This window comes from Xylocopa sonorina, chromosome 10, assembly GCF_050948175.1.
Source record: "Xylocopa sonorina isolate GNS202 chromosome 10, iyXylSono1_principal, whole genome shotgun sequence".
In the NCBI taxonomy this organism is placed as follows: Eukaryota; Metazoa; Arthropoda; class Insecta; order Hymenoptera; family Apidae; genus Xylocopa; species Xylocopa sonorina.
In genome coordinates this window covers 11,556,156-11,583,764 of record NC_135202.1, presented here as the reverse complement: position 1 = coordinate 11,583,764, position 27,609 = coordinate 11,556,156, and the positions used below count along the sequence as shown (strand labels likewise).

The 27,609-nt window shown below is 45.6% G+C and overlaps 3 protein-coding genes and 1 long non-coding RNA gene across 6 annotated transcripts; 2 read left to right on the top strand and 2 right to left on the bottom strand.

The window, feature by feature from the left end:
- Positions 1-774: 774 nt before the first annotated feature.
- Sema5c (Semaphorin 5c) lies at positions 775-21,608 on the top strand. 3 transcript variants are annotated; one of them, XM_076903066.1, is made up of 13 exons: positions 775-995; positions 2,069-2,184; positions 9,921-10,053; positions 13,641-13,737; positions 15,983-16,190; positions 16,277-16,482; positions 16,933-17,032; positions 17,116-17,315; positions 18,130-18,615; positions 18,701-18,977; positions 19,063-20,248; positions 20,346-20,551; positions 20,638-21,608. In XM_076903066.1, exons 3-13 carry the CDS (start codon positions 9,963-9,965, stop codon positions 20,839-20,841), a joined length of 3,261 nt encoding a protein of 1,086 aa, XP_076759181.1. In that variant the 5' UTR covers positions 775-995; positions 2,069-2,184; positions 9,921-9,962; the 3' UTR covers positions 20,842-21,608. The 3 variants fall into 3 exon arrangements, with proteins under 3 accessions (XP_076759181.1, XP_076759180.1, XP_076759182.1); XM_076903065.1 differs by lacking the exon at positions 775-995 and having other exon boundaries at positions 1,961-2,184; XM_076903067.1 differs by lacking the exons at positions 775-995; positions 2,069-2,184 and adding an exon at positions 3,222-3,362.
- LOC143428302 (cysteine sulfinic acid decarboxylase) lies at positions 21,083-24,296 on the bottom strand. The gene is made up of 8 exons (XM_076903074.1): positions 24,094-24,296; positions 23,558-23,742; positions 23,122-23,416; positions 22,771-22,959; positions 22,623-22,687; positions 22,345-22,534; positions 22,001-22,170; positions 21,083-21,939 (listed from the first exon to the last, which is right to left on the bottom strand). Exons 1-8 carry the CDS (start codon positions 24,223-24,225, stop codon positions 21,693-21,695), a joined length of 1,473 nt encoding a protein of 490 aa, XP_076759189.1. The 5' UTR covers positions 24,226-24,296; the 3' UTR covers positions 21,083-21,692.
- LOC143428300 (uncharacterized) lies at positions 24,292-27,609 on the bottom strand. The gene is made up of 7 exons (XM_076903069.1): positions 27,366-27,609; positions 27,122-27,272; positions 26,897-26,968; positions 26,666-26,809; positions 26,111-26,498; positions 25,457-25,716; positions 24,292-25,334 (listed from the first exon to the last, which is right to left on the bottom strand). Exons 1-7 carry the CDS (start codon positions 27,607-27,609, stop codon positions 24,908-24,910), a joined length of 1,686 nt encoding a protein of 561 aa, XP_076759184.1. The 3' UTR covers positions 24,292-24,907.
- Positions 26,430-27,225, top strand: LOC143428308 (uncharacterized). The gene is made up of 3 exons (XR_013102407.1): positions 26,430-26,545; positions 26,668-27,006; positions 27,101-27,225. It is a non-coding gene; the product is annotated as an uncharacterized LOC143428308 (long non-coding RNA).

The window sequence follows — 27,609 nt, the reverse complement described above, 5'->3', positions numbered from 1 at the left end:
TATAGAATCATTCGTTTTCTTATTTGACCAAAGCATCTCGTCATTTTTTACTAAAGAATCATTAAGAATATGGTATAATATACGATATTAGTGATATAATTAATTATTAATGAGCTACCAGTCACCAGTACCTCTACGCGAGACATTCGATCAATGGCCGAGTAATGATATCCATGTTGGATGCGGACAAGTCCATGACAAATTCGCATTGCAACGGAAAGCCCGTTGCACGGCGTTCAAGTTAGATAAGGGGGCACCAAGGGTTATCAGCAGAACGCAACGTTCGTTGAAAAAAGCGTGTGTATACCGGAATTGATTGACATGACAGTTCGAACCATGTTGATTGTGAGTCCACTGTTAGTGTTAGCGTATCCTACAATCACAAATCTATCTGAAGATGGTTTTGTCTTGTCTAACAGCTGATGTTTCAAAATTCTTATGTCTGCAGCTTCTAGGAAATTGCATTAGTCACAATTTAATTAATAATAATTTCATGTTAATTGCGTTTCTCAATCAGATTATTTGAACTTTGCTTTTACTGAACCCATCGAGGGACAAGCAGTTTATACAATAGGAGTTCAATGATTTTCCCCAAGGCACACGATTTCTTATGTTAAAGTGATGATTACCAGTAGATTAAGTAAGAGAGTCTGACGCATCGTTTAATGTACGATCAAAACACACAAGGCAGAACTATCTTAATACAGTAGTATTCACAATACATATATGCACGTCCATAATTTCTCAAGTTGCCATGAACTTGTTGTAGACAATGGTCAACTGTGAAAAAGTGTCCCTACGGAAAGAAAAAACTCGCTGGTCGTTTGTCTCGGTGTAATTCGGAAAGAAAAGTGGAAGAGGACCCATCGTGCGGGGGAGTAGCAGACGTAGGTTGAGCGCGGTGGGAGATGGCTTCGAAGAAAAGGACGGGCTGATTGACCCACGAAGCAGAAACTGGTTTTGGATTCGGATTACGCGGCCAAAACCGTTCTCGCGTACGTACGAGTGTGTATATACGCTCTAGGCTACGCATCCGACCCCCCACGCGACCACTCCTACGGTAAAAGCGCTCCTTCGATCTTCCCGTCCTTGAACCCTCTTCTCCCTTTGCATCCCCCTTTTTCCTCTCCACGAAAGTACTCGTTACCTCCCAATCACGAGACCCATCCTACTCTCCAGACTCTACTTCCTTCCCTCTATCCTTTCCTCATCGGTTCCCTTCGGTTACCGCATTTACAAGCCGATGCACGAACGCTTCCCTATCCTTCATCCATATATTTTCACCTACGACTCCCTCGAGCAGGTAGCAAAGAACTCGAATCGTAAACGCATAATCGTTTCACTCCCTTCCTCCTCCTGTCATTGGACCTGGCCCAACAGGTCCTATGGCAGGCTGAGGAAGACAGAAGGTTTAGAGAAGGAAGAGTAGAAAACTCGATCGCGCCACTTGATCGGGAGGGTGATCGACCTTGGACGATTGGGCCCTCGGACAGGGGGACTGGTCGTCCTTTGTCAAGGATGACAGTTTTGAGATAGGGTTGGACGTATACGAGCTTATAATCACACGTAGTACAAAGCGGTTGGTACGCAAGAATTCTTATTTAGTACGACTTGCATTCGTGTCTGTTACGTTCTTACTTACTATTTTCAAGTATAATTACTAAACTGTTTTGCATACGCGCAGACATGATTTTCGAGACATTCTGTTTGAAAAATGCGGGCTGAGTAGATCGCCATCTAGGGAGAAGCTTTGGAAGCAGCCTCTCTTTCGAGTAAGCGCGGCGTAGTAGGGGTGGGAGATCATACGACGCATGGCGGTGCGTCGGCAGTGTTTCCGCGGCAGTCGTGGCGTCTGGAGTTTAGTTGTGTTGTTGTTGCACGCTTTCGAACTTAACCTAGCGTATGCAAAACCGATTGTTTTTCTCGTAAACTCCTACGTGATCGTTGATGGTCGACGTATTGAGATCGCGTGTTTATTTTTCGAATTGTTGGTCTCCTCTCTTAACTTTTTCAAATGCGCGAATGTGAAATTAAGTTCGTCAAACCGAGCCTCAGGACTTGCTTTCAGCGATCAGGAGCCTGCTGGAACGAATAAAAGGACAACAGATCATGTGGGGAAAAGGAGAAATGGAAATGGTGAAAGCTGCGGATACATGATCGATCGGCTGTCTTTCTTCGAAACCCGTAAGTGCCGTTCAAAGTTTAATTACCACTTTACGAGCTACACGAGTGTCATTTGTCGCGAGTCAATCGTCGCGGTTAACAGCGTGTCTATTTGATTCGTTCTCTCTAATATCGTTCAATCGTCTTACGTACAGTTCGATGTACTCTCAAGTAAAGACGAAGTTATACGGTTTACTTGATTCCTTTCGTTATGAAAGATGTAACGCTTTTAGAAATGAAATTATCATTTACTCTCCAAGAGTATTTATATACGTTTCTGTACAATGAAGACTATAGCGATTCATATATCAATTAGACATGTAGTTCTAAGAACACCATAGTGAAAGGGTGAGCCGTATAACGCGATTCACTCAACAATGAAATTGAAAGCAAGATGAAAGTAGTGTAAATTATCATTCAATTACAGCTAAGTGTAATTTACATTGTTGATTTTGCTTTCAATCTTATTACTGAGTCGACCTTACTGTTGTTCAACCAAAGTGAATCGTGCGATTTCGTCGTAACAAGGTGCTCTAGTTGTTTACTGTATACATGTGTATGCATAATTGCTGGCTAGTCAAGATTGATCACGGATGTTTGTCGTGTATTTTGTTACGTCTGAGTGTTCTTCATTATTTTTGGCGTCTCTTGAGATTCGAGAGGATCGAAACGAAACGAAATCTGTGCTCGTGCAGAAAGCCCGGGGAAATTCGTATGTACTGCGCGCACAACACACTGCGCCTCGTCGTTAACCTACACACGGCATAAATTATTCATGGGAATCGCGTGCGTTTTCGAGTTTTCATTAGGAAATTCATCGTCGAACCGAGACGCGTCTACCTTCTTACGACGGCCTTTTCGTTTTGTTGATAGACAAAAGGTTACGGTTGAGCTACGCAAGTAAATCCTATACATATACTATGTTATTTCTATCGTGTGTGGTATCCCTTTCAATTCTCCTATTCTAAGTCTGTGGTTCATTTTTAGGTTAATCCTATATTTGAAAATGTTATAAATCGGAAAATGTTAGAAGACTTGAGCTAAGCTGAAGAATGCTACAGTTGGAATGAAAAGGAATGAAAGTAAAGGAGAGAATGGTAAACCGTGAGAGAGAATGATGATTGCGGGACGCTTGAAACGCAGCTTCTCGATTCAATAGGATTTTTGGATGGCGAAGAAACTGAGAGGTGGTTTATGAGGTATTTTAAACGATTCGTCGATGTCTCGTCACGCGTTACCCATGAAACGAATGCGAGTCGTGTCGTTTGGTTTCTCCTGGTCACGTACGACGTTTTGGGTCCTCGTTTGGAGCGATGTTTTGTCCTGGGTAGCGCATATACCACTCGCTGCTCTGTAATTTGACCGCAACGGTGGTTTAAACGGGTTCTAGCTTTCGAATTTATTGAAAATGCGTAAGCTGCATCTGGCTGCCCTCCTTTTTGTTTCATATTCGAGATATGGAAGCGTTTGTGTAAATGTGCGCCATTAATTTTATTTGAACAACGAGATTAGAAAATGAAATGAAAGATAGGCGGTTAAATATAGAATTACATGTAAGAAATATTAAAATACGTTGATAAAAGTATGAAATTTGGTGGCACGTCATTAGGAGATCTCAAATATTGAAGAAAAGGGTACTAAAATAGAACGATGGTATACACGAAGACGTTGGTTGAAGTTTATTTGTACATACGGTAACACGATGGAGAATAACGATTGCGAACGTGTGAAGTATCGAAATAGCGATAAGGTAGATAAAGTATAAAGCAAGGTCGTGCCAGTTGGTCCTCTCCTTTTGGACGACCAAACGGTTCGAAGCTGTCTGCCTTCTCGCGGTCCCAAACAGCGATCCGTATATGGAGCTGGCCTACTATCTCTCGTTCTTGGCCGTGCGTCCTGTGTGTGTATGCCTTCGCGAACGGGAACGTGCCTTCTCCGTGGACCACTCGGTTCCGTTTCATTTCGATACCGGTAAATTGCGTTTCGAGCCACGGAGGGAGCTCCGCGTTCCGTGCATATGCGTGAAACCGCACTTTCTCGCCCGCGGCAAGGCAGCCTCGACGTTACCTTGCTTGGACGCTGCATCTAAGTCGATTCGCGTATCGGCACGTTGGTCGTAGTATCGGCCAAAGGTTCGGCGAACAAAGATGAAGTGGAAATTCCGTTTTCCTAGAGCTCGTAGTTCGTGTTGTTCACCCCATATGACACCCGACTCGACCCCATATGCTGTAGAGCCATTAGCTTTCCTTGGGTTTTTCCTGTGTGAGTTTCCCAAGGATTATGAGACTCGGAGAGGAAAAACGAATGAAATAATCAGCAAACTACGGTTCAGATACTTGAAAAAAGGCGACGAGTAAATAGTGAAAAATGTACGGAGATACGGAAGCGTAATATGGAGTTTTTTTCATACAACTATTACGAACAGATAGTATTTGATAGCGAATAGTTTATCACGTTCGCAACTTAAGTATAGTTTGTGTGCCACACTAGCTATCGTCCAAGTATATCTGACAAACGTATGCAACTGATAGCCGCTTTGATGCGGTCGTATATCCTAACGTCGTGTAGTGTTACCTGGCTGTTGAGAATATATAAAGAATACACATACGTGACGTACTCGTAGAAATATGTATGCAGTACATCGTAGTAATATGTTCTTCAGAATTACGTCAATTTAAAGATATATTTCAGTTAATATAATTTACTCTTTAGTTAAGTTGCAGTTAATACGTCGAGCCTCTATTTTAGTGTTGTATCAAGACTGATATTGTCAATAGAGGTGAGGTATTCGTACTGTACATATGTATTTCTAACGGGTTAGTCTCGTAAAATCGCAGGCACTAAACGATAAATATTTCATGGCTTTCCAGCGAAGTTGGTATACGACCGTGGAATGCATTTGGTGACCATAGGCGTCTACTAGGATCGACTATCGTACCAACGAGAAGGCATCTGTACGCTCAAATGAAAAACGACTCGAGAGCCGATTACGCGACAGTGTTTGACGTTTACCAAGTCCAGCGATCCCTTCGGAAGATCTCGCGGTCAGGAGACCATCAGAAGACGATAGATCGTACGAAAGGCGTGCTCGCGTGAATGCCTTCTTTGTCGGATCGTTCTTGGTACGAGAGCTCCTTCATCCAGAATGAAGAGCGTAGCTTTTCTTCTACAACGCACGAAGCTTTCACTGACTTTTCAACGCGATGGCTATTGGCGCGATAACCTTTTCAAAAATTTACCCTTATCGCCTCCCTTCTCCGCGGTTGTTCGAGATTTCTCTGATAATGTAAAGTACACACGACTCGAACGAGATATTCCGAGGGAGAGGCATCCACTCGTGACAGTATATCGTGAAACTTGTCGCTGTCACGTTTCGATAAAACATCCTCGAAGGCGAGGTAGGTGCGCAAGGTAATCCGAGAGGAATCGATCGCGCTGCCAGACAGGTTGACGCCGTTTCTCTTATCGATCCGTAGAACTTCTCTGCCGCGAGTTCACGGACGGATTTCATTTACGAGGCAAGTGATTTGCAAAAGCATTCATTATGATTCGACTTTTAATTGCTATCGAAAGTTAATTTTTTGAGTTTCCACGGGTATTTATAGTGTGGTCGTGGATCGAAGTATTCAGTTAGAACACCCACCGATATAGCTGCGCCCAGAGTCGTATTTACACACTTGACACTGCTTTATTTTCTGAAAATCTTGTATTTCAAGCAACAAAAGTTATTTGAGCCAGTTCCAAGTTGGCATTATACTTAGGCAAGACCCTCGACGAGACTCGTGGTCCATATATCTTTGAAACTACTGTTTCTGCGCTCATGTTACGCGTTCTTTGCCTTCTGACCGATTTTACGACCACACCGTATCGGTTTCCCCTAACAGTAGGGTTACCTCAATACTACCCCAGAAATCGACAAACCAACTACGTACAAAACGCTAACAATATTCCCACTGGTCTCATTAACATAAAAGCGTAGCGCGGCCGTCCAATTAGAGTCGCCTGTATCTACTTAATGCCGCTATTTCTCATTGAACGGACGTTTGTGTCACTGCGGCCAGTAGGGTCAGAATCATTGCTCGCACTTGTATGTATAAACGGGAACAATAATTCTAGCCAGGCTCGCTTCGGTAACACAAACGCATACCCCAGCCGTCTACGCACTATTGTCATCGTTTCTCACTGGACCAGTTTCTGCAACGCGTTTGCATTAGTGAAACCACTGCGGCTAGAATCATTGTTCAAGGCTGTACGTGCGATTCCGCACGGATTTTCGCTATGTAACGATCGCGAAGCTTCGCGACAATGCTTTGCTGCGACCCTCGCGCGAACACTCGTAACCGTAAAGGTCGAGCAGATAGGTGCCCCCTGTTATCAGCCACGAGCAAGCCGGCGAACGACCGATCGTCGAACCACCTGTTCTTTCTCGGCCTCTCGAAGTGCCTCCTGTTGATTCGCTCATGTTCGTCGACTGTTCCGAACGATCGTCGCGATCTCTGCTCGCGGGTCTGGGTCGTGGCCGCGGCGGAGTATGCCCGACCCGAAGGAGGGCCTCTTCGCGAAGCTACAGCCCAGCATCGGGCCGCGTTACCATGTTTGGCGACCCGCTCCCATAAAATTTCTCGCTGGCTCGCTTCTCTCTTTCGAACGCTCGGCAGCCTACTCGCCAGCCGGCCCCAACATAAATCGCGTCCGAGTTAACGCGCTGCCGCGAGAACGCCTCTCGAGAAACGAGTGTGCCAGCCATCGCGAGACTTCTATCCGCGGTATATATACGCAATGTACCACGTACATACTAAATAGAAAAGGAGAATCTCCGGGCACCGGTCGAAAGAGAGAGGAAGAGTGGCGCGAGCCACACCCTGCGAGAACGAGAATCGCTGGAAAATCGTTAGTATGTATATAAGATGTTAGAGTATCGTGTGGCGGACAGATGCGAAGGGAGAGATCGTCTCTATCTTTTCATGTTTCTACGATTTTTCACAGGCTTCTGCCTTTTAAGAGGAGAGATAGAAATTATGTAATAAAATCGAGCACGATTATTTCGCGTGATTTTACGGTTACGCTGCTAGCAAAGACAGTTTCTAATCTCGTTGGAACGCGTTTATCGCTTCCACTCGTTGAGTCGTTATCTCGAAGGTAATCGTGAAGAAAATCCACGTTTCTCGAGTACGTGCAATACCGAAGCTCCGTTCCTAACAGTACTACCTGGTTGTAAGAACGTTGGCTATTCTTACGCGCTTCCGGTTGATGAACGAGACGTTCATTTATCCCAATAACTTTTATTATTGTTACATGCAAATTTAGAAGAATACTCCGTTCTTTTTTCACGAACTTTTGATTAATTTAAAAACTGTTAATTAGTACAAGTAAAACCGTAATGAGCGCATAAGCCAAAGTCTATTACAACCTAATCAGAATATGAATCATTCAACAACAAAACCGATTAATTCTGTAACAGTTAATTGTTTGATTCCTAGAAAATTCAACATCAATCATATATTGCGATACCAAAGTGCGATACCTTAAGCAACGTAAAAAAAGTGTTGATCAATTAGGCTTCTAAGTGGTTCATACAGATCGTACGAAATAGCTGTTTTCCTGGCTATTCAAGGAAGCCTTTCCCGTTTTCTTGCCACGAAGTTTCCTGTCTTCCCGAAAGCCTGTATTTCACCGGTTCTATCTCTCTCCCTCCCTCTCGTCTTCGAGTCTGATAAAAACGAAGAGCTGGTTCTCGGTCGATCGGAGATACACGACACCTACACGGCTTCGTTCAGCGCGGCGTATCTCTTCTAAGCGACGATTAACGTAGCCAGATTCGTTTATTTATTCAACACCGGTTATGCACGTCGAACAAATAAAAAATATGGACCTATCGAGCGAAGAGAACGGGACCGTCGGCAAGGGTTGTCGTTTCGATATCACGTATATCGTACACCGTTGCACGTAGCGCGCGTTCAGAACGAATACGGTCGCGAACTGTCTTCTCGTTGGCCTTATTCGCGACGAGAGTGTCACCAGGCACCGTTTTCCCCGCCTAATAAATCGCCCTCGAGTCTTCTCTTTATTATACGAGCCAGCAACAGCGTTTAAATCCAAAACGAGCGACGACGCTGGGCGCGATCCTTTCTTCCCTTCCGGTTGAAAAAAGATTGCGGCGGGTTTAGGGGGAGCGATGAAACGACGGACAAAAGTTGCCCGCCGCTTGTATTTATATTCGTAGAAAACGCCGTATCCTTTTTAGAGTCCCAGGACCACCGTGACGTTCGTGTATTGTCGCGCGCGCGGGTAACCAGGGGCTTTTAAAAAGTTTACCCTACCGAGACCACCGCAACGTCGACTGGGATATTTTATCGTCGACGGAAACGAAAGGGTGGAGGAAGAGCCGGAAATACTACGATCGCTGGATCACCTCGCGAATACTAGATACCGCAGCGGTGCACTTTTACCAAATATTGATTAACTTAAAATATTGGTTAACTACTAGTCTTTCTATTACAATATTAGAATGTAACCAAGTTGCACATGTTTGTGCAAATTCGTATTTTTAATTTATATAGATGAACAAGTGCAATTTAAGTACAGTATATCTATGCAACTATCTAACTTCATCTTGCTTATCATGTAGGCTACTCAAATTTTTGTCGTTTCACTGGGTGAAGTTAAGAAGTCGAAAAGTCCATTCCACCAAAATTGATAAGTAACGATAATTGTATCTTTCATCAAAGATCCAAATCGATCTTTACGTACGTATGTCATTCGTAAATGATCAATGTAGTGTTCCTATATTTCCGCGTTTTTCCGGCGTGTCGAATCGCGTACGCGATGCAGGCAAGCGTCCTGTATCCACGTGGGTCTGCTAGCTTCTCTGGACGCTCGACGCGTCCTCCTTTATCCCGCTATCTATTCATAGACGAGAAAGCAAGCTGTCACCGTGACACGGACGTTCAAAGACAAAGAGCTTTGCAAAAGGAGAGACGTCGGAGAGCGTCGCGAATGGTTGTCGTCGTTGTCGTGAATTGTCAACGATGTCCATGAGGATTGGCCGCGTGCACGGAACCCCGTTGCCGGAATAAAACCGTTTCGACGCACTTCGCGTCTGTCAGAAATGCTTGGACGATAAGTGGCGTGTATTAATTATTACTGATTGGTACAAGAAAATTCTATGTTTGTAGTCGCAGAAAAGGGCTTTCAAGCGTTGCTTAAAATATTTGCAATTGTTGCACCTGTATCGTTGTAATACGACCTGATGGGACAGGATCAGTCTATAAGTGGTCGGGCAAAAACCCTGTTATCCGCGTTCTACTGCCTCCGCAGCCCTGGAAAGATTGACCCAAGAAAAAATAACCCAGACCGAATCACCCCCGCGTGCGAGCTCCGGGACCTGCCTCCAAGAACGCGCGACGTGGGCTCGGAAAAAATGGAATTTCCAACGCGTTCTATAAATGTGCTCTCTCGCGAACGCGGTGGCGTGCCACAAATGGTGGCGACGAGGAAGAAGCCGATTCGATCGTTCGATTGGGAATAAACGCGAACCTGGCGCAAAGAGGTAGCCGGTACAGAGAGACGTAGGCGAGGTCGTCGACCTTGCGCCCGCTCCTGGCTGTCCTGCTGTTCGCCAGTTCTCGTCCGCTACGTATACGCGCGTTCCAATCTCCTCCTCTACCTGGAGTCCTCTACCTCGCCGCGTCTCGCGCGTGTCCTCTCGATCTTCGTTACCTTTGGTTATCGATCATTTCTGCGTTTCTGCCCCCCAGGTGAGACGAGTCTCGAGGCGAGGGAGGTAAAAGGAGGACAGGATGGACCGCAGGCTGGTGGCTCTCGCGATACTGGGGATGTTGCTCGCGGGGCTACGTGCCGCTGACGACTTTCGACGTATTTCCTACGAAGGTAAGCCTCCTCCTAATCGCTCTATCTATTTGCAATCGTTACCACTCCTGGTAAGATTCCGTCTAGATCCGTGACTATTCGCACGTATGCCATGCAGAATATGATTCGCGTTAAGGTTTGCTTTGCAGTCGTGTCTTATCTCTTCTGATAATATGTTTTATAGCCTTTCCATCGATGATATCTATGATGTGGAGTGGGTTATTAAACAGTTGTATTTCTGGGAAAAAGAAAATTTATATCAGTTTCCGTTATCGGTTACCTTTACGTTTGTCTAGTTTAATGTAGGTGTGTTACATGCTACTTCTAATGGCAATGGATTATCTGTCTAGAGGAACGAAGAAATGGAAAACTTTTAGAAAATCTGCTACTCAAGAGCAGGCTGCTTGAAATACAAGCACGAGGAATACGAATACTTGTACGAAAGTATCTACTGGATGGAGTATCAGAGAATCAAGTAGTGAAGATTAGGAATCCATGGGAATTCACACTTTAATGCGAAATAGGATACCACGAAGAAAATTTATTCTATTTATTATTGCTGGTTTCGGTTGAAATGTTCTTTTTCTACCAATTTTTCGGTCTTGAGGGTTCTTTGAAACGCATTTGAGTATTTCGGCACGTGTTTTTTTAGGATCCTGGAACTGGTTTAATCTATTTGTCCTGACTATTTTACAGATAGTTGCACTAAGCAGTTTATCGTACATTATGCTCAGAAATGATAGTTGGCATAGGTCAAGATACGAGAGAGGAAGGATATAACAGTGCTGAAGAAATATCCGTACTCCATAGATTTCCGATTTTTCCAACAATATTTTCCTCTATAGAGTTTCAATTACATTCATTTTGATTGAACGCTGGATTCAAAACAGGTTTCAGTATGACGTCGTCCTGAGAACGGTATCTTCAATAGAAGTTCAGAGTCCACATTGATGTGCAAGTACAGTGGAACACAATTTTAGTGAGCGTCTAGCTAACTGAACTCCTGCTAGACTGCTATTACCTAATCTACTACGGACCGTTACTGCAGCATGACAAATTATGGATAATGAGGAAAATCAGAGGACTCCTATCATGAACTGATCCAGTTGCATGAATTGCTTGTACAGTAGAAGTCTATTTGTTGGAGAGAAATTTTAGTGAATGCCTGGTTAACTGAATTCCTGCTAGACTTTCCTTAACTAATCTATACCACTGATTCTCGCTTCAGCATAGAAGATCATAGGTAATTTCTTTTCTCATTTTGCACTCCGTATAACGCAGAGTAAACCTCTTCCTTTTATTATCTTCTGTTATATTACAGAAATTTTTTACGTTCTAGGCCCTATGTCGCATGAAATTCGTATACGCAAAACCCATCTCCCGCATTACAGAAGTCCTATTATACTATATATATCCAGAGCTAAACGCTAAACGTTCTCAGCATTGCAAATTAGTTATTCCGCAGAGCCTTTCCAAGCGGATAAGTTTGCGCAAATGCGTGAGCGTTGGTCGCGTGGCCGATTACGCGATTCGATCGCTTCGCTTGCGCCTCCGCCCGCGGATTTATCGGACGCGTCTGCCTGAAGACAAGGAGTGAGAAGTCAGAAGAGGTCCTTCGGGCGAAAGGACGAGAAATTGTACTAGTGAACTCGGCCAGCAGAGAGAGAGCCGACGAAAGTTCGTTCCGATTCCAGTCGCGGGCGATTTGGCTCCAGAGTGCCGCGGTGACGGCGTAGGCGGCGAGCATGGCACGCGTCGCCACGCGCGCCTGTAGTACGCTCGATGCCCCGTCTTCTTTTCTTCTCGAACGTGTGTGTCTTGTGTCCTTTTCTCACTTCACAAGTCTCGCCTTCTTTCAGATTCTATCTTTCGTTTAAACGATTCTCAATAATACGGATGGTAATGGCATACTATAGAGTCGTGTCTTTTTCTTTTCTACTTTCCTCTGTCTTCAAAATTGTTTCGTATCGTGTAACTGAACCAGTCGTGAATATTTGTACACGCAAATTGTCATTTCTACTCGTTTCGAGCGGCTCGTTTCACTCGTTTTCAATAATCTCCAATCGTATCCTGTATCATCATTTTTCCTTTCTCTCACGTGGTCTTGGCCGCATAATTTCACGACCTCGAGCGTCCTCCTACGTGACGTCGTGGAAAACCTTTTAGTCGCGCCTTTATCGCGTTGCGTCACATTACGATCGTACGCGGCGACGTTTTAAAGCATTTCAAAGGGGAGAAACAACAAACAACGAACCACGAGTGGTACGTATATAAACATATACGATCGATCGATAGACATTAGACGGGGAGATAGTAGAAGAAACGTATAGTAAAGAAACGAGAAGAAAAGGAAGAAACGCGATGTCCTAGGGATGAAAGAGGAACGGGTTGAGAAGATACGGGTTGGCGCGGTAAAGGAAGGGGAAAAGAAAAGGCGGAGAGTGAAGGGAGGATACCCGAGAGGCCTTCGAGATCAGGTTATGCTAACTGGGGCCCGTTCGTCCCACACGTATCTACTTATAAGCGCACGTACGCGGTTACACGTACGCTGGCCCCGGTTTTGGTGTATAAGTCGCAGGCACGCGTTGCACAGGCAAACGAGTGTATATACCTGAATACGTGGAAACGCGAGAAGTACGACGAACCGACGCGCAGCTACCTTTGCGGAATCGTTTCTCCGCGTCGGCAAACCGGCTGGAAAACAATAAGACGAAGACGAGGAGAAACGGCTCTTCAAGGAGAAAAAAAGAAAGAGAGAGAGAGAGAGAGAGAGAGAGAGAGAGAGAGAGAAACTCGCGATATCGCGAGAGTACTGCGTTACTTTAGCTGGACGTAGACTAGCGACTTTCTGTCGGTCGACAGTTTCATCTCTGGCGCGCGTAGCTCCATGTGCTCGATAGCTATCGCCACAATAGTGTAGGTCAGTCTGAACACTGTTTTGTCTGGCACTAAGTGTACCGTATAGTGCTATTCTATGTACCTACAAGGTATTTGGCAATCTTTGGTAGAAAGTTTGAAGTGATTCGCTTGCAGGCAGCAATATCGATCGATTGAAAATAATATTGGCAGTCTGCTTCAATATCTCGTTTGTTATTCTTCACTATCAATCTCCACAATCGGTAGTATTGTCAACATTTACTGGCATTGATAATACTGTTGAATCGTAAGCGTAGTAGCTCTTCAGGGTTTATCGTAGAAGCAAAAGTAAATGGAAAATCAAGACAAACGAAATTTCTTCTGTGTGGTATACGAGCATTAATGCACCCCTTTGGAACACCTCCATCGTTGGAGCGAGGGACGCGAAAAAGTGGAAAATCAGTTAGCCAGGAAGAAGCTGCTCGGATGTCGCTAAACTAGTTTGTCCGGAAGAGAAAAACGACTCCGCGTAGATGGCCACCGTTCTTGGAACGTGGAAACGATCACGATTGCGATGGCAAACGTGACAAAGGGACAAGAAGCAGAAGAACGAAGGTAGTCGGAATTCACTGAAACAGGAGAGCCTCGAACGTTTTTACCCCCTTCGCGTCGTTCCGCGTATCGATTGGATATTCTTTGGGTCGGGGCGATCGATCAAGCGTTTAAGTAATACGATGTTACGTGTGTTTCAGATCTGGCTGAGGCTAACCTGTTCCAACAGGAGGGAGTGACAACGTATTCCCAGTTGCTGTTCGATATTGCTAGACAGCAAGTTGTTGTTGGCGCACGGTACGTTATGCTGCGACCATTTACTGCAGTGATGAGCAACCTGCTGTGCACGAATTGCATGCTGTCCATTGGTGAAGTTGATTTTACCACTGACTTCAATTAGCTAAGATGAAAGACAGCTGGATCGTTACGTTTAGAATAGCTGAAATAATTTGCAGAAACATTGTATGCAGTTCTAATGGCTGAGAGATGTTATGCACGAGAAGAATGAGTATTGCAGTAAAAACAACAGCGCATGGGCAGTAGTAGGAAAAAAGGTCGCTCGTCACTGATTTATTGGATCTCCCAGGGCATGGGAGAGCACGAACGCGGAAGCGTGACCGGAGAACGCGGCGAATACCGTGAATCGAGAGCGATCGCGGGATTGGAACGCGATTTGGCGATTTGCCAGACCTTTGCGTGGTTTTTTCTTCGACAAACGAGACGCGTCTCGTCGGCTAGTTTTTCCGGAAGTCTCCCTTTGCGTTGTTTTGCGAAAAGAGCATTGGACGTTCGCCAAGTCGCTCGTATTTTACGCTGCCGATGAAAATACGAACTGACTGATTCTAGGGTACATTTCACATTTTCGTAAATGGAAGAGTCTGTATGTATAGAGAGAGCATTATCCCTTTTCCAATTAGCTGTTCAGCCTTTTCGACCAGGTCGCGTTTCAACCGCTCCGCTACCCCTATCGAAATCCCATCGCGGTACACGCGCAAGACAGCAGGCTGTTTCGCGATCGCCGGCATTTTCGTGACCAAACAGCGATCAGGCCGAGCATGGAAAGGAGAGTACGCCCTCGTGTACCTTCTATTAATAGAACGTTAGTTATTAACCGCAGCCCACGTACGTGCGACCGACTAGTCGAAAGGAACGCGTGCGTATGCCTATTCTGCGCTTGGTCTGAATTCCGCAATCACGAAATCGTTCCCCGTTTTATATCAGAAACACGGTAAAACGATGTATCGACGTTTCAACGGATGAGAAACTATGGGAACAGATTCGTTGGAATTTGTATGTTGGAGGAGAAACCGCTTTCCATTGATTCACTCGCGATTACACTAGGGAAAACGCGAGCGTGGAAACTGGCGATCATGTGCCCAGCAGGCGACGACAAAGGGGGAGGGTAGGAGGGGGAAAGGGCGCCGGTCTAGGTGCGTGCACGCGACACGGCGCCACGATTTGCATTCTTCTAGCTCGATTCCCGTGCTCGACGACCGTGACGTCACCGAATCCTGGCTTATCGAGAGCGTACCGCGACAGGTATAGGAGAGAGGCGCGCGTTCCTTTCCAGGACCCGCTCGAAACGTACTTGGACACCACCGTGAATAATTACGCTTATCGCACGAACGAGCTTCGCCTTCGACTTTTCTCGTGCCTCTTGCTCTCGCGGTACTTTTACGAGTCAGCGTCGCGCGACACGACTGGTATCTGTACTATTGCGACACACTTCAGTGTAAAAGTTGTACAATTGGCTACTTTGATCCCGTCGTACCGATGCAAAGTAGTAGTGGCTACTTCGTGAGAACTAATGTCGTTAGGTACGGCTTCCTGTTGGACGTCCACAACAAATATGCGTTTACATTATAGGTTCCGCTAGGATCACAGCTTCCATTTGTACCCATAAACCCTCAAAATCATCTCGGTCTCATTCTTTCAGTCTATTAGGGCTATTTAATTAGGCCAGTCCAACAATCTCGCATCACAACAGTTCATTGCTTACGCGCTGTCATCGCGCATAAACCATCAGCCTCTTTCACCGCGGCCACCCAAACTCGTCCATCGAAGACGCGCAACGAACCAGCCTGCAAATTGTGACGGGCAATGTTTCGTCGGAGCAGAACGGGGTCGACTTGTGATCCATTCCATTCCCTTCGTTTAACAAACAGGAAGCAATCTGTCTAAATGAGATCGCCCCGCTCGCTCGACCGCGCCGCGACCATTCTCGAAATCGCGTCGCGCGAACAGCCCTCGTCGCGCGACGTCGAACGTCGATCGTGCCGCTTCGCTCGACTGACGATCCCTTTTGGTCAGAGTGCCGCGCGTAGCCGCGGCGTACACGCGCCCACGTAGGCGCCGTTTATGCTTCGCTGCGAGTTTCCAGCGGCGCGATTGCGCGACGCTGGGAGACCGCTCGCTCTCTCGTCGCGACGCGGCGCGTTCCCCAGGTTCTTTTTCTGCATGCGTCCCACGCGGCGGGTTGGATAGGAATTCGTCGATTTCTCGAACGAAGGGGAAAAAAATCAGAGTTCGTTTGCTACCGTAGGGACAATCTGTACCGTTTGACGTTGACGTCGTTGACTCCGCTCGAGCACGCGGCTTGGCCAGCGCCCGAGGACAAGAGCAACACCTGCCAGAACAAGGGCCAGAGCACCGACGACTGCCATAACTACGTTAAAGTGCTGCTGAGCAATGGAAAGAGCCTGTTCACGTGCGGCACGTACGCGTACAGCCCTTGGTGTACTTGGAGAGAGGTAAACGAGATAATGCAGTTTTACTTAGAACATATCCTTTTGCAACTTGCATCGGGGTCAATGATCGATTCGACGGGTTTTCACAGATCGAGAACATCAGCAGCGTGACCGACGAGATGTCGGGAGTTGCAATGTGCCCTTACTCTCCACGTGCGAACGTCACCGCGTTGTTGGCAAGAGGACCAACCGGTGGACTCTTCACAGGGGCGCCCACAGATTTTTCTGGTGCCGACCCGGCTATCTGCAGAACCCTTGCTTCACCGAATCTTCGCACCCATCAATACGATTCCCGGTAAATGCATTGCTCGCAATCAGTATTTTTGTTCTTACAATAAATCAATCATCTTAATCTCGCTATCAAGTGATAACTAATTCTTTAGACGTTTTATCTTATCTTTGATGGAGAGTGTTAAATATTTTTTGCAATGTTTTCACAGTGATTAAATATTGTTCTTCGTAATCACGCCAGATTAAAGTCATATTTATATTAGGTATTTATATAGTCTGCAATATTTTTATTCGTTCGTATCTCCAATACTTGCAATTCAATAATCTAGTCTCGCTATTGTGAATGTTTTATTGTCAACCAGGGTTATTGATCCTTCAACGTCATATTACGTATACGTGTGTGTTATGTAACAAGATTATCTATTAATCAGTTAATAATCATCTATGTTTCATATTATGCACTTCAGTATTCTTCAGATATTAAATAATAATAAATATCCTTATCCTCTTTCAGATGGTTGAATGATCCACAATTCGTAGGCAGTTTCGAAACTGAAGATCACGTGTATTTTTTATTCCGCGAATCAGCAGTGGAATATATCAATTGTGGCAAGGTAACGACCCCTCTATAAGGTTCGACGACCTCTACCTTCGTCCCATCCGGAACTAACCATCCTGTGTCTCTGTTTCCTCGCAGAAAATCTACTCCAGAATAGCAAGGGTCTGTAAAAATGACCGCGGCGGCCAAATCATGATGAAAGAGGTCTGGACCACGTTTAGCAAGGCGAGATTAAATTGCTCCCTCCCTGGCGAGTTCCCTTTCTACTACGACGAGATCCAAGGCGCGGTCTATCATCCGGAAGAAGGCATCGTTTACGCGACGTTCACCACGCCCATGTAAGTGTATACACGGAGGCCACGAAGCATCACGCTCCTGCGCGTACAGTCTCACGTGTTCATTTTCCATTTTTCCTCATGTCTGTGCTACTACTCGTTCTTGAAGGAACGTGGAAAGCGGTAGGTATAACTTCACATCAGCTCTGTCGAATGTGCAGCCGCTGGATGAAATATGGTGAGGTTGTAAAATCAACAAGATCGTTAAAATGCTTATATCCTGGTTAGTGGAACAAAAAGGTTGTAGAGATTTATTGAAATGGTACGACTAGTCAGAGTCAAACGAAAATATCTTAACATCAATTCTTTTTAATGCGGTACGTATTTTAAATGCTTTTCTCCATATTCAATTCTAATACAATATTCGCTAGTCTCTTTAATAAATAACGCAACGTTCCGGTTAAACCTAGAATACATAAGAAGTGACAAGTTTCACTATTTATAGTTACTAATTTGTCATTCATTTACATATTTACGTCATACTCGTGCTCTATTACGATTTTTCAAGTTTATTAATAGTATCTGAATATTTATGATACTTACATACGTAGGTATAATTTATTAGCATTCAAAAAAACGTATCAAAACAAAATATACTCTCACAGAAAGTAATAAAAAAATAATCGCACGCGAACCTGAGTTCTACAGTATTATTTAGTCTCGCCACTTATGGGAGTACTTTACGATCTCGCTATATCACTTCCAGTAACTGTACCTTTCCTTTTCTTCACCTCTCCTCCGGTCCCTTCTCGGACAACAGAAAAAGAAGGAGAAGAAGATGATGGAGAATCACTAAAGTCCCGTCGCGTATTTTTAGCAACGGCATTGCAGGCTCGGCTATATGCGCGTTCAACATGTCCGCGATCACCGCTAGCTTCAACGGACCCTTCAAGCATCAAGAGAATTCTGGCGCCGCCTGGGAAAGAAGGCCTGTCGCTCATCACAATCGTCAACGGTGCGGTTCCGCGGAGAATGTCGCGCCTCATCAAATTATCGATAATCAGAGGTACCAGTTGATGGACGATGCCGTTCAGAGCACGCAGCCCGAACCGTTGCATACCGCGATACTCGAAAGGTTCACATTGATAGCGCTCGACGTGACGCCTACGAAATTACATCGAGGAGTCACCGTGCTGTATGTGGCCACCGATAGTGGCTTGATCAAGAAAATCTCTGTACTGCCCAGAACGCAGGAGACCTGTATCGTTGAGGTTTGGGGTCCCTTGCCGTCGACGCCGATGAACTTGCAGTTCTTGAAAGACACGGAGAGTCTCTATGTTGGCACGGAAGTCGGCCTATTTAGGTATAAATTTCTACATTTCTAACTATCGATCTTTTAGCTCATATAGGAAAATACTTACATGAACTTCTGTTCCTTTTCATTACAGAATATCTGCCGCCCAATGTCATCGACATCGCAGCCGCCAGGCTTGCCTAAACGCTCAGGAGCCGTATTGTGGTTGGAATGAACATTTAATGAAATGCGCGTCAGCTCCTAAGCAAAACCACCTAGCCAACCATTGGCACCAGGAAGTCATCAAGTGTCCGGTTCTTACGGACCCCGTGGACGGTGGCTGGAGCGCTTGGAGCTCCTGGTCTCCCTGTCAACATGGTGCTGCAGACCACTCACACTCGCATCTGCACTCTCATTCTGAACACAACGAGGTGGGTAAACAAAATTACGCGAGTTAATAAGGTACTCGTTCAGATGCAGAAAGATACGTAGTGGTGTAATCGCCTTCTTCGTTAGGTTGCGGACAGTTGTCAGTGTCAAACGCGAGAATGTAACAACCCACCACCACAACACGGTGGCGCAACTTGTACGGGAGCCAAGGTCAGAGTAACCAACTGCACTGTTCACGGTGGTTGGACATCTTGGTCCGCCTGGTCAGCCTGCTCACAGACCTGCGGCTTTGCCATGAAAACGCGTCGTCGTTCGTGTACGAATCCAGCCCCTGCGTTTGGTGGACGCGTATGCGTTGGCCACGATCACGATGACATCGTCTGCTTAGACCTCCCACCTTGTCCCACGACTGTCAAGGTTACTCCACCGCCACAGACCGGTCAATGGTCATCTTGGAGTACATGGAATTCTTGCTCTCGACCCTGCAATGGCGGAATACGAATACGACGAAGAACGTGCGAGAACCCATCGCCACGGAAAACCACCACTTTTGAGTGCAACGGATGTGATATTCAAGTCGAAGAGTGCAACACTCACCAATGCGTCGAGACAAAGCGCTACTCCGGTTGGACTCCTTGGCTGGCTGTCAATGGCAGCCTTCAAAGCTCGAATATAGGCTACGTGGAGAAACGATTTCGATTCAGCTGTCGCGCCCAAACGGACGACCCGTCCAGCGTCAGGGTACAACTGGCCAAGGAGGAGGAGCGTTATTGCAGGAACGATGGTTCCTGCCTAAAAGGCAACACGCCAAATGCGTACGCAGATCCGACTGCGGATATCGGATGGAGCGAATGGTCCTCCTGGCAGCCATGCGATCGCTCGTGTGGCGGTGGATCTCAGCATAGAGTGAGACAATGCGACGCCCCACCCTGCGAGGGTATGTCCGTTCAAACAAGATTGTGCAACGTGCATCCATGTCGATCGAGTTCAATTGGAAGCGTAGCCACGGACGGTCAGTGGTCTTGTTGGACCGATTGGTCGGAGTGTTCAGTCTCTTGTGGCGTTGGCGTTCGTTCGAGAACGAGAGAGTGTCTTGGCCCGATCAGTTGCGAGGGTCCAAGGCTTGTCAGAGAGACATGCGAGATGCCCAGCTGCGAGTCACTACTAGGATGGGACTCTTGGTCGCGTTGGACTCCCTGCGACGATGATCATCAACAGCATAGAAAGAGACAATGTCTTCAACGTGGAAACGGGATGTGTCAGGGACCTAGCAGGGAAATGCGTGACTGTTTACCCGATTGCACAGATAATGGTGAGCACAAATGTATCCTTTCAATTGTGCAGAGTTCAACATCACCTCCTTATTTTTAATTGTGATATAAAATAGTCATTCGAATATCATTTTTCAGACGTAAATGCTCTGCGATCCAGCGTGGAACATTCGGGTATGACAATTGGCGCAGTGGTGGGCAGCTGCGTGGTCGGATTCCTGCTTGGTTTGGCCCTGACAGCGGGTCTGAGTTTTTGCTATTGGAAGCGACGACAACAGCGAGCTCCTGGTAGTCCACATTACATCAGCAAGCAAAATCCCTACGTTACGGTTCCGTTGAAAGAGGTATACCGCGCGCTAAGATTTTTATAGCAACTGTAGGTCGGTAATAAGATGTGTCTTGGGTAAAACAAGTTCTCATGTCTATACAGATAAACGCCAAACGTCAACCTAGTTTCTCCGGTAGTACGAACGGAAATGGCACTCTTCGCACAAAAAATAATCCTAATGTGAACGGTCTTGGAAGCCCAAAATTGTATCCAAAAAGTCTGGACTACGAATCTGCTACGTTAAAGCGCAATAGCCATGGTCAACAACACATTCGAGTAGATTTGGACCAGGACAAGTACTATTGAGCGGCCAAGTGGCTAGTTTTCGCATTTTCGTCCGAACGTGTGCGAGGCCAGCACGCAAAACAGCCATGAAGGCGAGCATCACCAAGGGTCACAGGCGAAAAATGGAAATTAAATGCGACATCCTTCTCTCCCTCTCGTGAACGTATCATGAACAATTTTGTTGGAAACAATATTCCAAGCACATCAGGAAGGAGTGTAAGGGCGCGTAAACATATATCGCCTGTATTCAAAACCATCAATATTCACCCCATACTTGTTTATTTTAAGGAACAGACGCGATCATTTTCGATTTCTCATCGAACGATTTAGTGCCATCGTTACGTGAGTTTCTGACGAACGCAATATTTCGCAGAATCACGTTGTACATGACAAAGGACGAGCATGTAACGTATCGAAATGTACCTACTTACGTGTGTATGTGTGTGCGTGTGAAAGTAAGTATGAACGTGTCCGTGTGCATTCGTGGCACACAACGCGTTAATTTCATATTTTTAATATATTGGCTCACATTGAGTCGCGGCTACGCGTGAATTCGAACGCGCAACGAATAGCCGAGGATGGAAAAAGAAAAGTGCAATGCTTGAAAAGCTTCTGATAGTCAAAAAAGAAATTCGCATTTATGGACGATGTTTCACAATCGAACGAATTTGTTGAGAACGCGTTAGATGTATCCCAGCCGAAGCATTTTTAAAACTCCTTTATCCTCCCAGCGAGACGTCGCAACGAATGACTGCAATAAACGGAACGATAAACGCTCGTAAGGTAAACCCTTAAAACTGATTCATTTTTGATTCGATAGTTCATTTCTTTTCATTTTTTACTCGCTGATGCGAAAATATATTTGCTTCGTTTTACAAATCAGCAGACAGTTGTTCGATCTTGTCAATCGTGAAGTCCATTGTAGCTTCGCTTGGTGGTGGTTGACAAGTGACGACCATACGGAAAAAGTTGCCGATTTTGTTGTAGGACAGTGGCGAATATCCGACCATCAGCGTCCCTTCGATCATCATCCGTTCCTTGATTTTAGCCGTGATTTCATACAATTTGTCCCACCATGCTTCTGTCTCTGATTGACCGCGCATGCTAGGTGGTATATACCTGCAACGGCTCAAGGTGTAAAGTATAATGCACGGAAAATAGAACGGAAACCAATAATTACCAGAAGCAAATGTTGCAACCCTCGTATTGCGGAAGGACTAAACGGAACCCATCGCGATTTTTGATTCGTTCGAAGAAATAATTGCACGCAGACATGGCCTGGTCCACGGATTGAGAAAGCCCTTTGGTCCCTCGTGCTTTCCACATCAACCACATCTTGGCACCGTCGACCTGTAATAGAGTCACGTTAAAGTGGAATCTTCAAAACGCCATCCTTAAAAATCCACGCTTTATGAAGACCCGTAGTTGTAGGTACCTAAGTATCCACTATACTCAAAGCTCGTTTGCTGTAATAATCACGTACATCATTGTTGCAGCAAATTAGCGATCTAAATATATCCTTACCTTTCTCCCGCATTGCACACTTTTGTCACCAGTGTCCCAGGAAACATCATAGTGCTTGTCCTGCTGAAATAGGTACCGTGCTCCCGCGCAGTTCGCTTCGTGCAAAGCGTTCTTACCCTTGACGAGGAACAAGGAGCATTGGAAAGGAGCGCCAAGCATCTTATGCGGATTCCAAGCCACGGAGTTCGAGCTGTATCGATCGAAGCAAGTTAGACTACAGACTGATCGGTGAAACAAGAGAGAAAGGGAAGAAAGCAAAGCATGGAATTCCTACGTACAGTTCGATTCCCCTTAAGCGATCCCGATACTTTTCTGAGAGTAGCAACGTGCCGCCAAGGCAAGCCTGCAACAATGACGATCGTTCAAAGTAGAATTAAAAACCGTTCTTAAACTGCCATCTGTTTCACTCATCATGCTTGTACGAACGTCAACGTGTAGCCATAAGTTCTCCTCACGGCAAATAGCCGAGATTTCCAGTACTGGATCGAATGCACCGAGGACAGTAGTGCCACATGTTGCATTTACGAAGAACGGTAAGCGACCTTGACTCCTTACTTCCGCTATGGCAGCTTTTAACTGATCCGGTCGCATGCGGCCCAACTCGTCGCATTTCACCTGTACGGAGAAGCATTTGAAGCTTTATTATACCCTGTGTAGACTTACAGACATTATCTGAAGACATATATGCGCAGGTAAACTCTGCAACTGTCTACATATCGTTAATAATGTAAAAGTATTAATTATACGACAAAGAACAGTCGTCGAACATATCCTTACCTTGTAAACATTGTCCGTTCCAAGACCTAACCAGTGAGCTCCTTTGGTGATCGAATAATGGCCAGCCTCGCTGGTAAAACAGACCAACGCCGGAAGTCCCACGAGTCCCTTACTCTTCACATCCGGAATCATTTTGTGCCTCGCCATCACCATCCCGTACATGTTCGAAATGCTTCCACCAGGACAAAGAATACCGTCCCCATCCGGCATCGGTGGGTATCCAACCAGTTCCAACGATTTTTCTATCACCTGCCTCTCCATCAGGGTAAACACTGGGGCTACTTCATACGTGTATCTGAAGAAAAAAGTAGACGATTCGATTTAGTTGAACGACGCAAATTGTCATTCATTTAAAGTAATCAATCGAATTCACAATAATGAATTCTGTTGTACATGAGAGATAAAATTCCAATTAGACAGAATCTTGGTCACTCACTGGCTTGTGTTGAATACGTCTGTCAACCACGAACCAGCCAAGCCATATTCGTCGACTCCAGCGTAGAGTTGATTGTGAAAATGTGGACTGGATGTTTTGACGGAGTATCGAATCGTCTGCCTTATCGCTGTTTCGATTTCCTCTTCGCTGGCTGGTTCCTCAGTTAGTTCAATCGACAATCGTTTCTGCGAAAAGAAAAAGACAAGTAAGAGAACAAGTATACACATGTGTAAATCATATTCAGTTAAAAATGATTCTAGAAGAAACGTAAGTTGTTTATGCTATTTTAAAAATTACGTAAACAATCCAGACAATATTATCTTTACATAATATCACTGAAACCCTCAACAAGTACAAATGCAAAGTATGCTTCCTATTAATTTTAATTTTCAGCAAAATGTTATTTGAAGAGCGATATTCCAAGTTTGAGGAAATGCTAATTAATGAAATATCATTAAAAATCTGAATAATCTACGTTTGATATGCAAAGTAAACATCGTCATTTAAATTGCATTCAGAGTGCTTGCTGTACTCACCTGTAGCTCTTCCGGATGGACGAATCGTATAAGAGGTTCATTTCCCGTCCGATCAAATGCGTTTTCCTGTTCGAGAATTTCAAGCAACCGCTTCAGCAGTGCCATCGTCGATTTGGTCGCTGATGCGTTCATTGCTTGCCGCTATTGACTGTGGACATGAACTGAAGAAACGTTCAAGCCGCTGATGCCACACAGTTACCGTCCCCTCCACGCTCGACTCGACTTTCCTCCGTTTATTCGCTAGACTGATTGCACTCGGTCGAATGCACGATAACGGATCGCTACGAATGCTTGAACAGCATGTCGATCGTTGGCCAGGAATTTTCTTGTAATCGGTCAGACGCGGGTCGATGAATCGGAGAAACGCGGACAGATTAAACCGTCGCGAAAGAACATATGGCTGATAAAATTGTTCTGTATATTTGCAGGAGTGAGCAACACTTGATAATCGCGAGAGAAAGAGAGAAAGGAACAAGTTAAGAGACACACGCAGAAGTAAGTTATATCCTAAGACTCTTGAGAAAAGAGTGAGGAAGACAGATATAAATGGGAAAAGAGAGCCTGCTATTGAGAAAGTTTATTAGGTATTTGTAAAAGTGAGTAAATTTGTAAGAGAAATGCAGAGAAAAGAACAGATAGAAGGAGGGAGAGATCGCGTTGAGAAAGTTTAATTCTCACTTATGACGTAGTACACACATCGCGTTATCAAAACCGCACACGGTCGATGGCCCCCATTCGTCACATACGCATAGTCTCACGGTTAGACTAGCTGAACCTAAACGAGATGAAACGCGACGTAGAAGGAAGCAAGGCGTTACCGTCGATCAAATGTATGAGATAGTGCAGAAACCGAAACTGGTTCGTTCTGCGAGGACGGATTGTCCGTCGATGCGACCGTTCGACCACTGACGAGATCGATAGGCAGCCGTGGGACTAAACCTCTCATCGAGGCCCACTGCCCTTCGCAGAGCTCGTGAAACGTTAATCGCAGCAGTAGCTTGCCTCCTAGAGTGCCTGGTCCCCTGCAGACAGCTCCTGCGCCGAACTCCCAAACACCCAAGTTCTCCGTCGCGCTGGTGTCGTTCACCCGTGCCAGGTACATTCTTTGCAGCCACATGGCCAGATAAGAGGCGGCGCAATCGCAGTGCCATGGGTTCCTGGCGAGGCGCAGCTGCTCGATCAGCTGCACGGCGTCCAGTATCCGTGGCGGTAACGAAGACAGGTAGTTGGATTCTAGCTGCCTAGAGATTTACATATGTATGCACATGTTCTGTAGCTTGCATAGTACAAAGACATCTCTACTGGTTTAGGCGGTCAGAATATTTTGACATCATACACTTGCACCTCCTTAGCGATTACTCACAATTTTCGTAGATTCGGCGTGTCCTGAAATAGCTCAGGGTGCATGATCCTGAGGTGGTTCGAGTGCAGGAACAAGGATGTCAAGTTGGACAGGCCTTGGAACGCGCCGCGCGACAAACTCTCTATGCTGTTTGCATACAAAACCAGTCGCTCCAAGCTGCTGGATCCGGAGAACAAGCCTGGCGTCAGGTTTCGTATACGATTGTGTCCCAGCTGAAGTTCTTTCAGCGCGATCAAGCCTCGAAACGCCGACGGATCGATCTGCGGTGGGTAAATGCAATTTCTAGGTTGTGCTAGGAAGGATGACACACCGAGGTACAGGGTGATTCTACTGATTCTGAATGTCAAAATACTGGATAGGTGAATTAATCCGTAAATATTATTACAAGCTCTTTTCTCATCTTTTTCTCTAGTTATAAAAATATCGTAGTATCAGCCCATGATTCTGACTCATGCAACAACCAATTTGATGCATTAACAAGTATATCTAAATTAAATTAGATGTTCACGAATTATTCGTCGAATTTAATAGGACATCTATTAAATCTGTTATCTCTAATTAACGTTTCTTCAACAGTAGGCAATAACAACTCTTTTATTTGCACATGTAGAATCACTCTCAAAATAAAATTCCCAATCTTCATTCGATATTTACTCGAGCTATCTTATTATTGGACATCTCGAGGGAGTGCAGTCGCTCAAGTGGGGCCAACAAACCCGCGGATATCTCCGTCAACTGATTACCCCTCGCGTTCAGCTCGCGGAGAGACGTTTGCCTTCGGAAAAGTTGATCTGGTAAATCCTTTAGTCGATTCTCCTCTAGACCAAGTTGTTTCAGGTTCGTCAGATCATTGAATAGGTCACTTGGGAGGATCGAAAGCCCGTTCTTGCCCAGTAACAGCTCCTCCAACGCGGTCAGCCCATGAAACGTCCCTGACTTTAAGCTGCTAATGCGATTACAGGACAAATCGAGCAGTACCATCGAGGTGGTACTTAGGAAAAGGCTCTCCGGCAGAGTCCGCAGTCTGTTGGACGACGCGTCTCTGTATCGTGTCACAGATGGAGCCAGGGAAAGGAGAAAAAGTGAATTGTACGATTCTCTTTGGTTTTGATTTTCTCTCTATTCTAATGAGTAGAATATTGTACAGTGGAACACCCGTATTCGTATACGGGGGCTTCACTGCGTAATCACTTTCATTATCGCACTCACAGAATACGAAGATTTCGTGTGGACAGAAACTGCGAACGATGCAACTCTCTGAGCATGTTCTTGCTCAGTCTGACGTGAGTGACGGCGTGCAACGAGAAGAACAAGTTTAAAGGAAGATGCTCGATCGAGTTGTCGCTGAGATCTCTGAAACGGAGATCGAGCAGGGTCGTGATTCGAGCGTGCCGCGTTCCGTCGCTTGCGAGATCTGCTCCTTCTCTTTTCTCTACTCACAGATGATTCAACCGAGTCATATCCAAGAAGGTGTCCCTGTGGAGCGCTGTCAATCGATTTCCCGCCAGGTCTCTGTAAACATTTTTTCCTTGGCATAGTTTCTACAGAGCGTAAGAAAAGCCGTGAACATGACATTTAAGGATAATTCCAGCCTTTGGACTTGAGAAATTTGCCGCAGAGCAAATGTTCATTATTCTCCCAGAGTAGGAAAGACGTAGAGCTTACAATCTCAAGACGTCACGAGGAACAAGTTGGGCCGCGGGAAGATCCAACAGATCCTGCCTCCAGCAAGACACTGATTTCGTTTCTGGTTGACACCTACATGGCCCTTCCGCGCAAATCTCCCAATCTTCCTCGGCGGAGCTCATCTGCCAAACTGTGAACGATTCGCACGATATGCAATCGACAGTAGAGACACGAAAAACTGTCCTGGCGTTCCGAATAATTTCACGACCAATTGTACGCTTACCAGGTTGCTCGACCGCCCTGAGCCTCCTCTCGAGGCGGCTTAGACGGCTCTCGAACTCCTCCAGTATCGTCTCCGTGATGTTACCGTTCACCGGAACCGTTAACCCTGAAGACTTTTTTGCGGATCGTTCGAAATTTATTTCAGAGTTCACGCATCCGCCAGACGCTTCCGGCCGCGGTTTAGCCTCGAGAAGTGTCGTCGAGAGCATCAGCAACAGTCGAACGATCGGACCCGGCAAAATCAT

Excerpts from the sequence above, each read along its gene's own strand:
- Sema5c (XM_076903066.1), top strand. The coding sequence starts at position 9,963 with ATGGACCGCAGGCTGGTGGCTCTCGCGATACTGGGGATGTTGCTCGCG. Across the intron at positions 18,616-18,700 it reads ACGGAAGTCGGCCTATTTAG|AATATCTGCCGCCCAATGTC; the intron begins GTATAAATTTCT and ends TTTTCATTACAG. Across the intron at positions 18,978-19,062 it reads CTCATTCTGAACACAACGAG|GTTGCGGACAGTTGTCAGTG; the intron begins GTGGGTAAACAA and ends CTTCTTCGTTAG.
- LOC143428302 (XM_076903074.1), bottom strand. The coding sequence starts at position 24,225 with ATGAACGCATCAGCGACCAAATCGACGATGGCACTGCTGAAGCGGTTG. Across the intron at positions 22,535-22,622 it reads CGCTTAAGGGGAATCGAACT|CTCGAACTCCGTGGCTTGGA; the intron begins GTACGTAGGAAT and ends CGATCGATACAG. Across the intron at positions 22,171-22,344 it reads GTGTGCAATGCGGGAGAAAG|GTCGACGGTGCCAAGATGTG; the intron begins GTAAGGATATAT and ends ACTCTATTACAG.
- LOC143428300 (XM_076903069.1), bottom strand. The coding sequence starts at position 27,609 with ATGATTTTGCCGGGTCCGATCGTTCGACTGTTGCTGATGCTCTCGACG. Across the intron at positions 27,273-27,365 it reads CAGGGCGGTCGAGCAACCTG|TTTGGCAGATGAGCTCCGCC; the intron begins GTAAGCGTACAA and ends AATCGTTCACAG. Across the intron at positions 26,969-27,121 it reads CCTCGTGACGTCTTGAGATT|AGACCTGGCGGGAAATCGAT; the intron begins GTAAGCTCTACG and ends AAATGTTTACAG.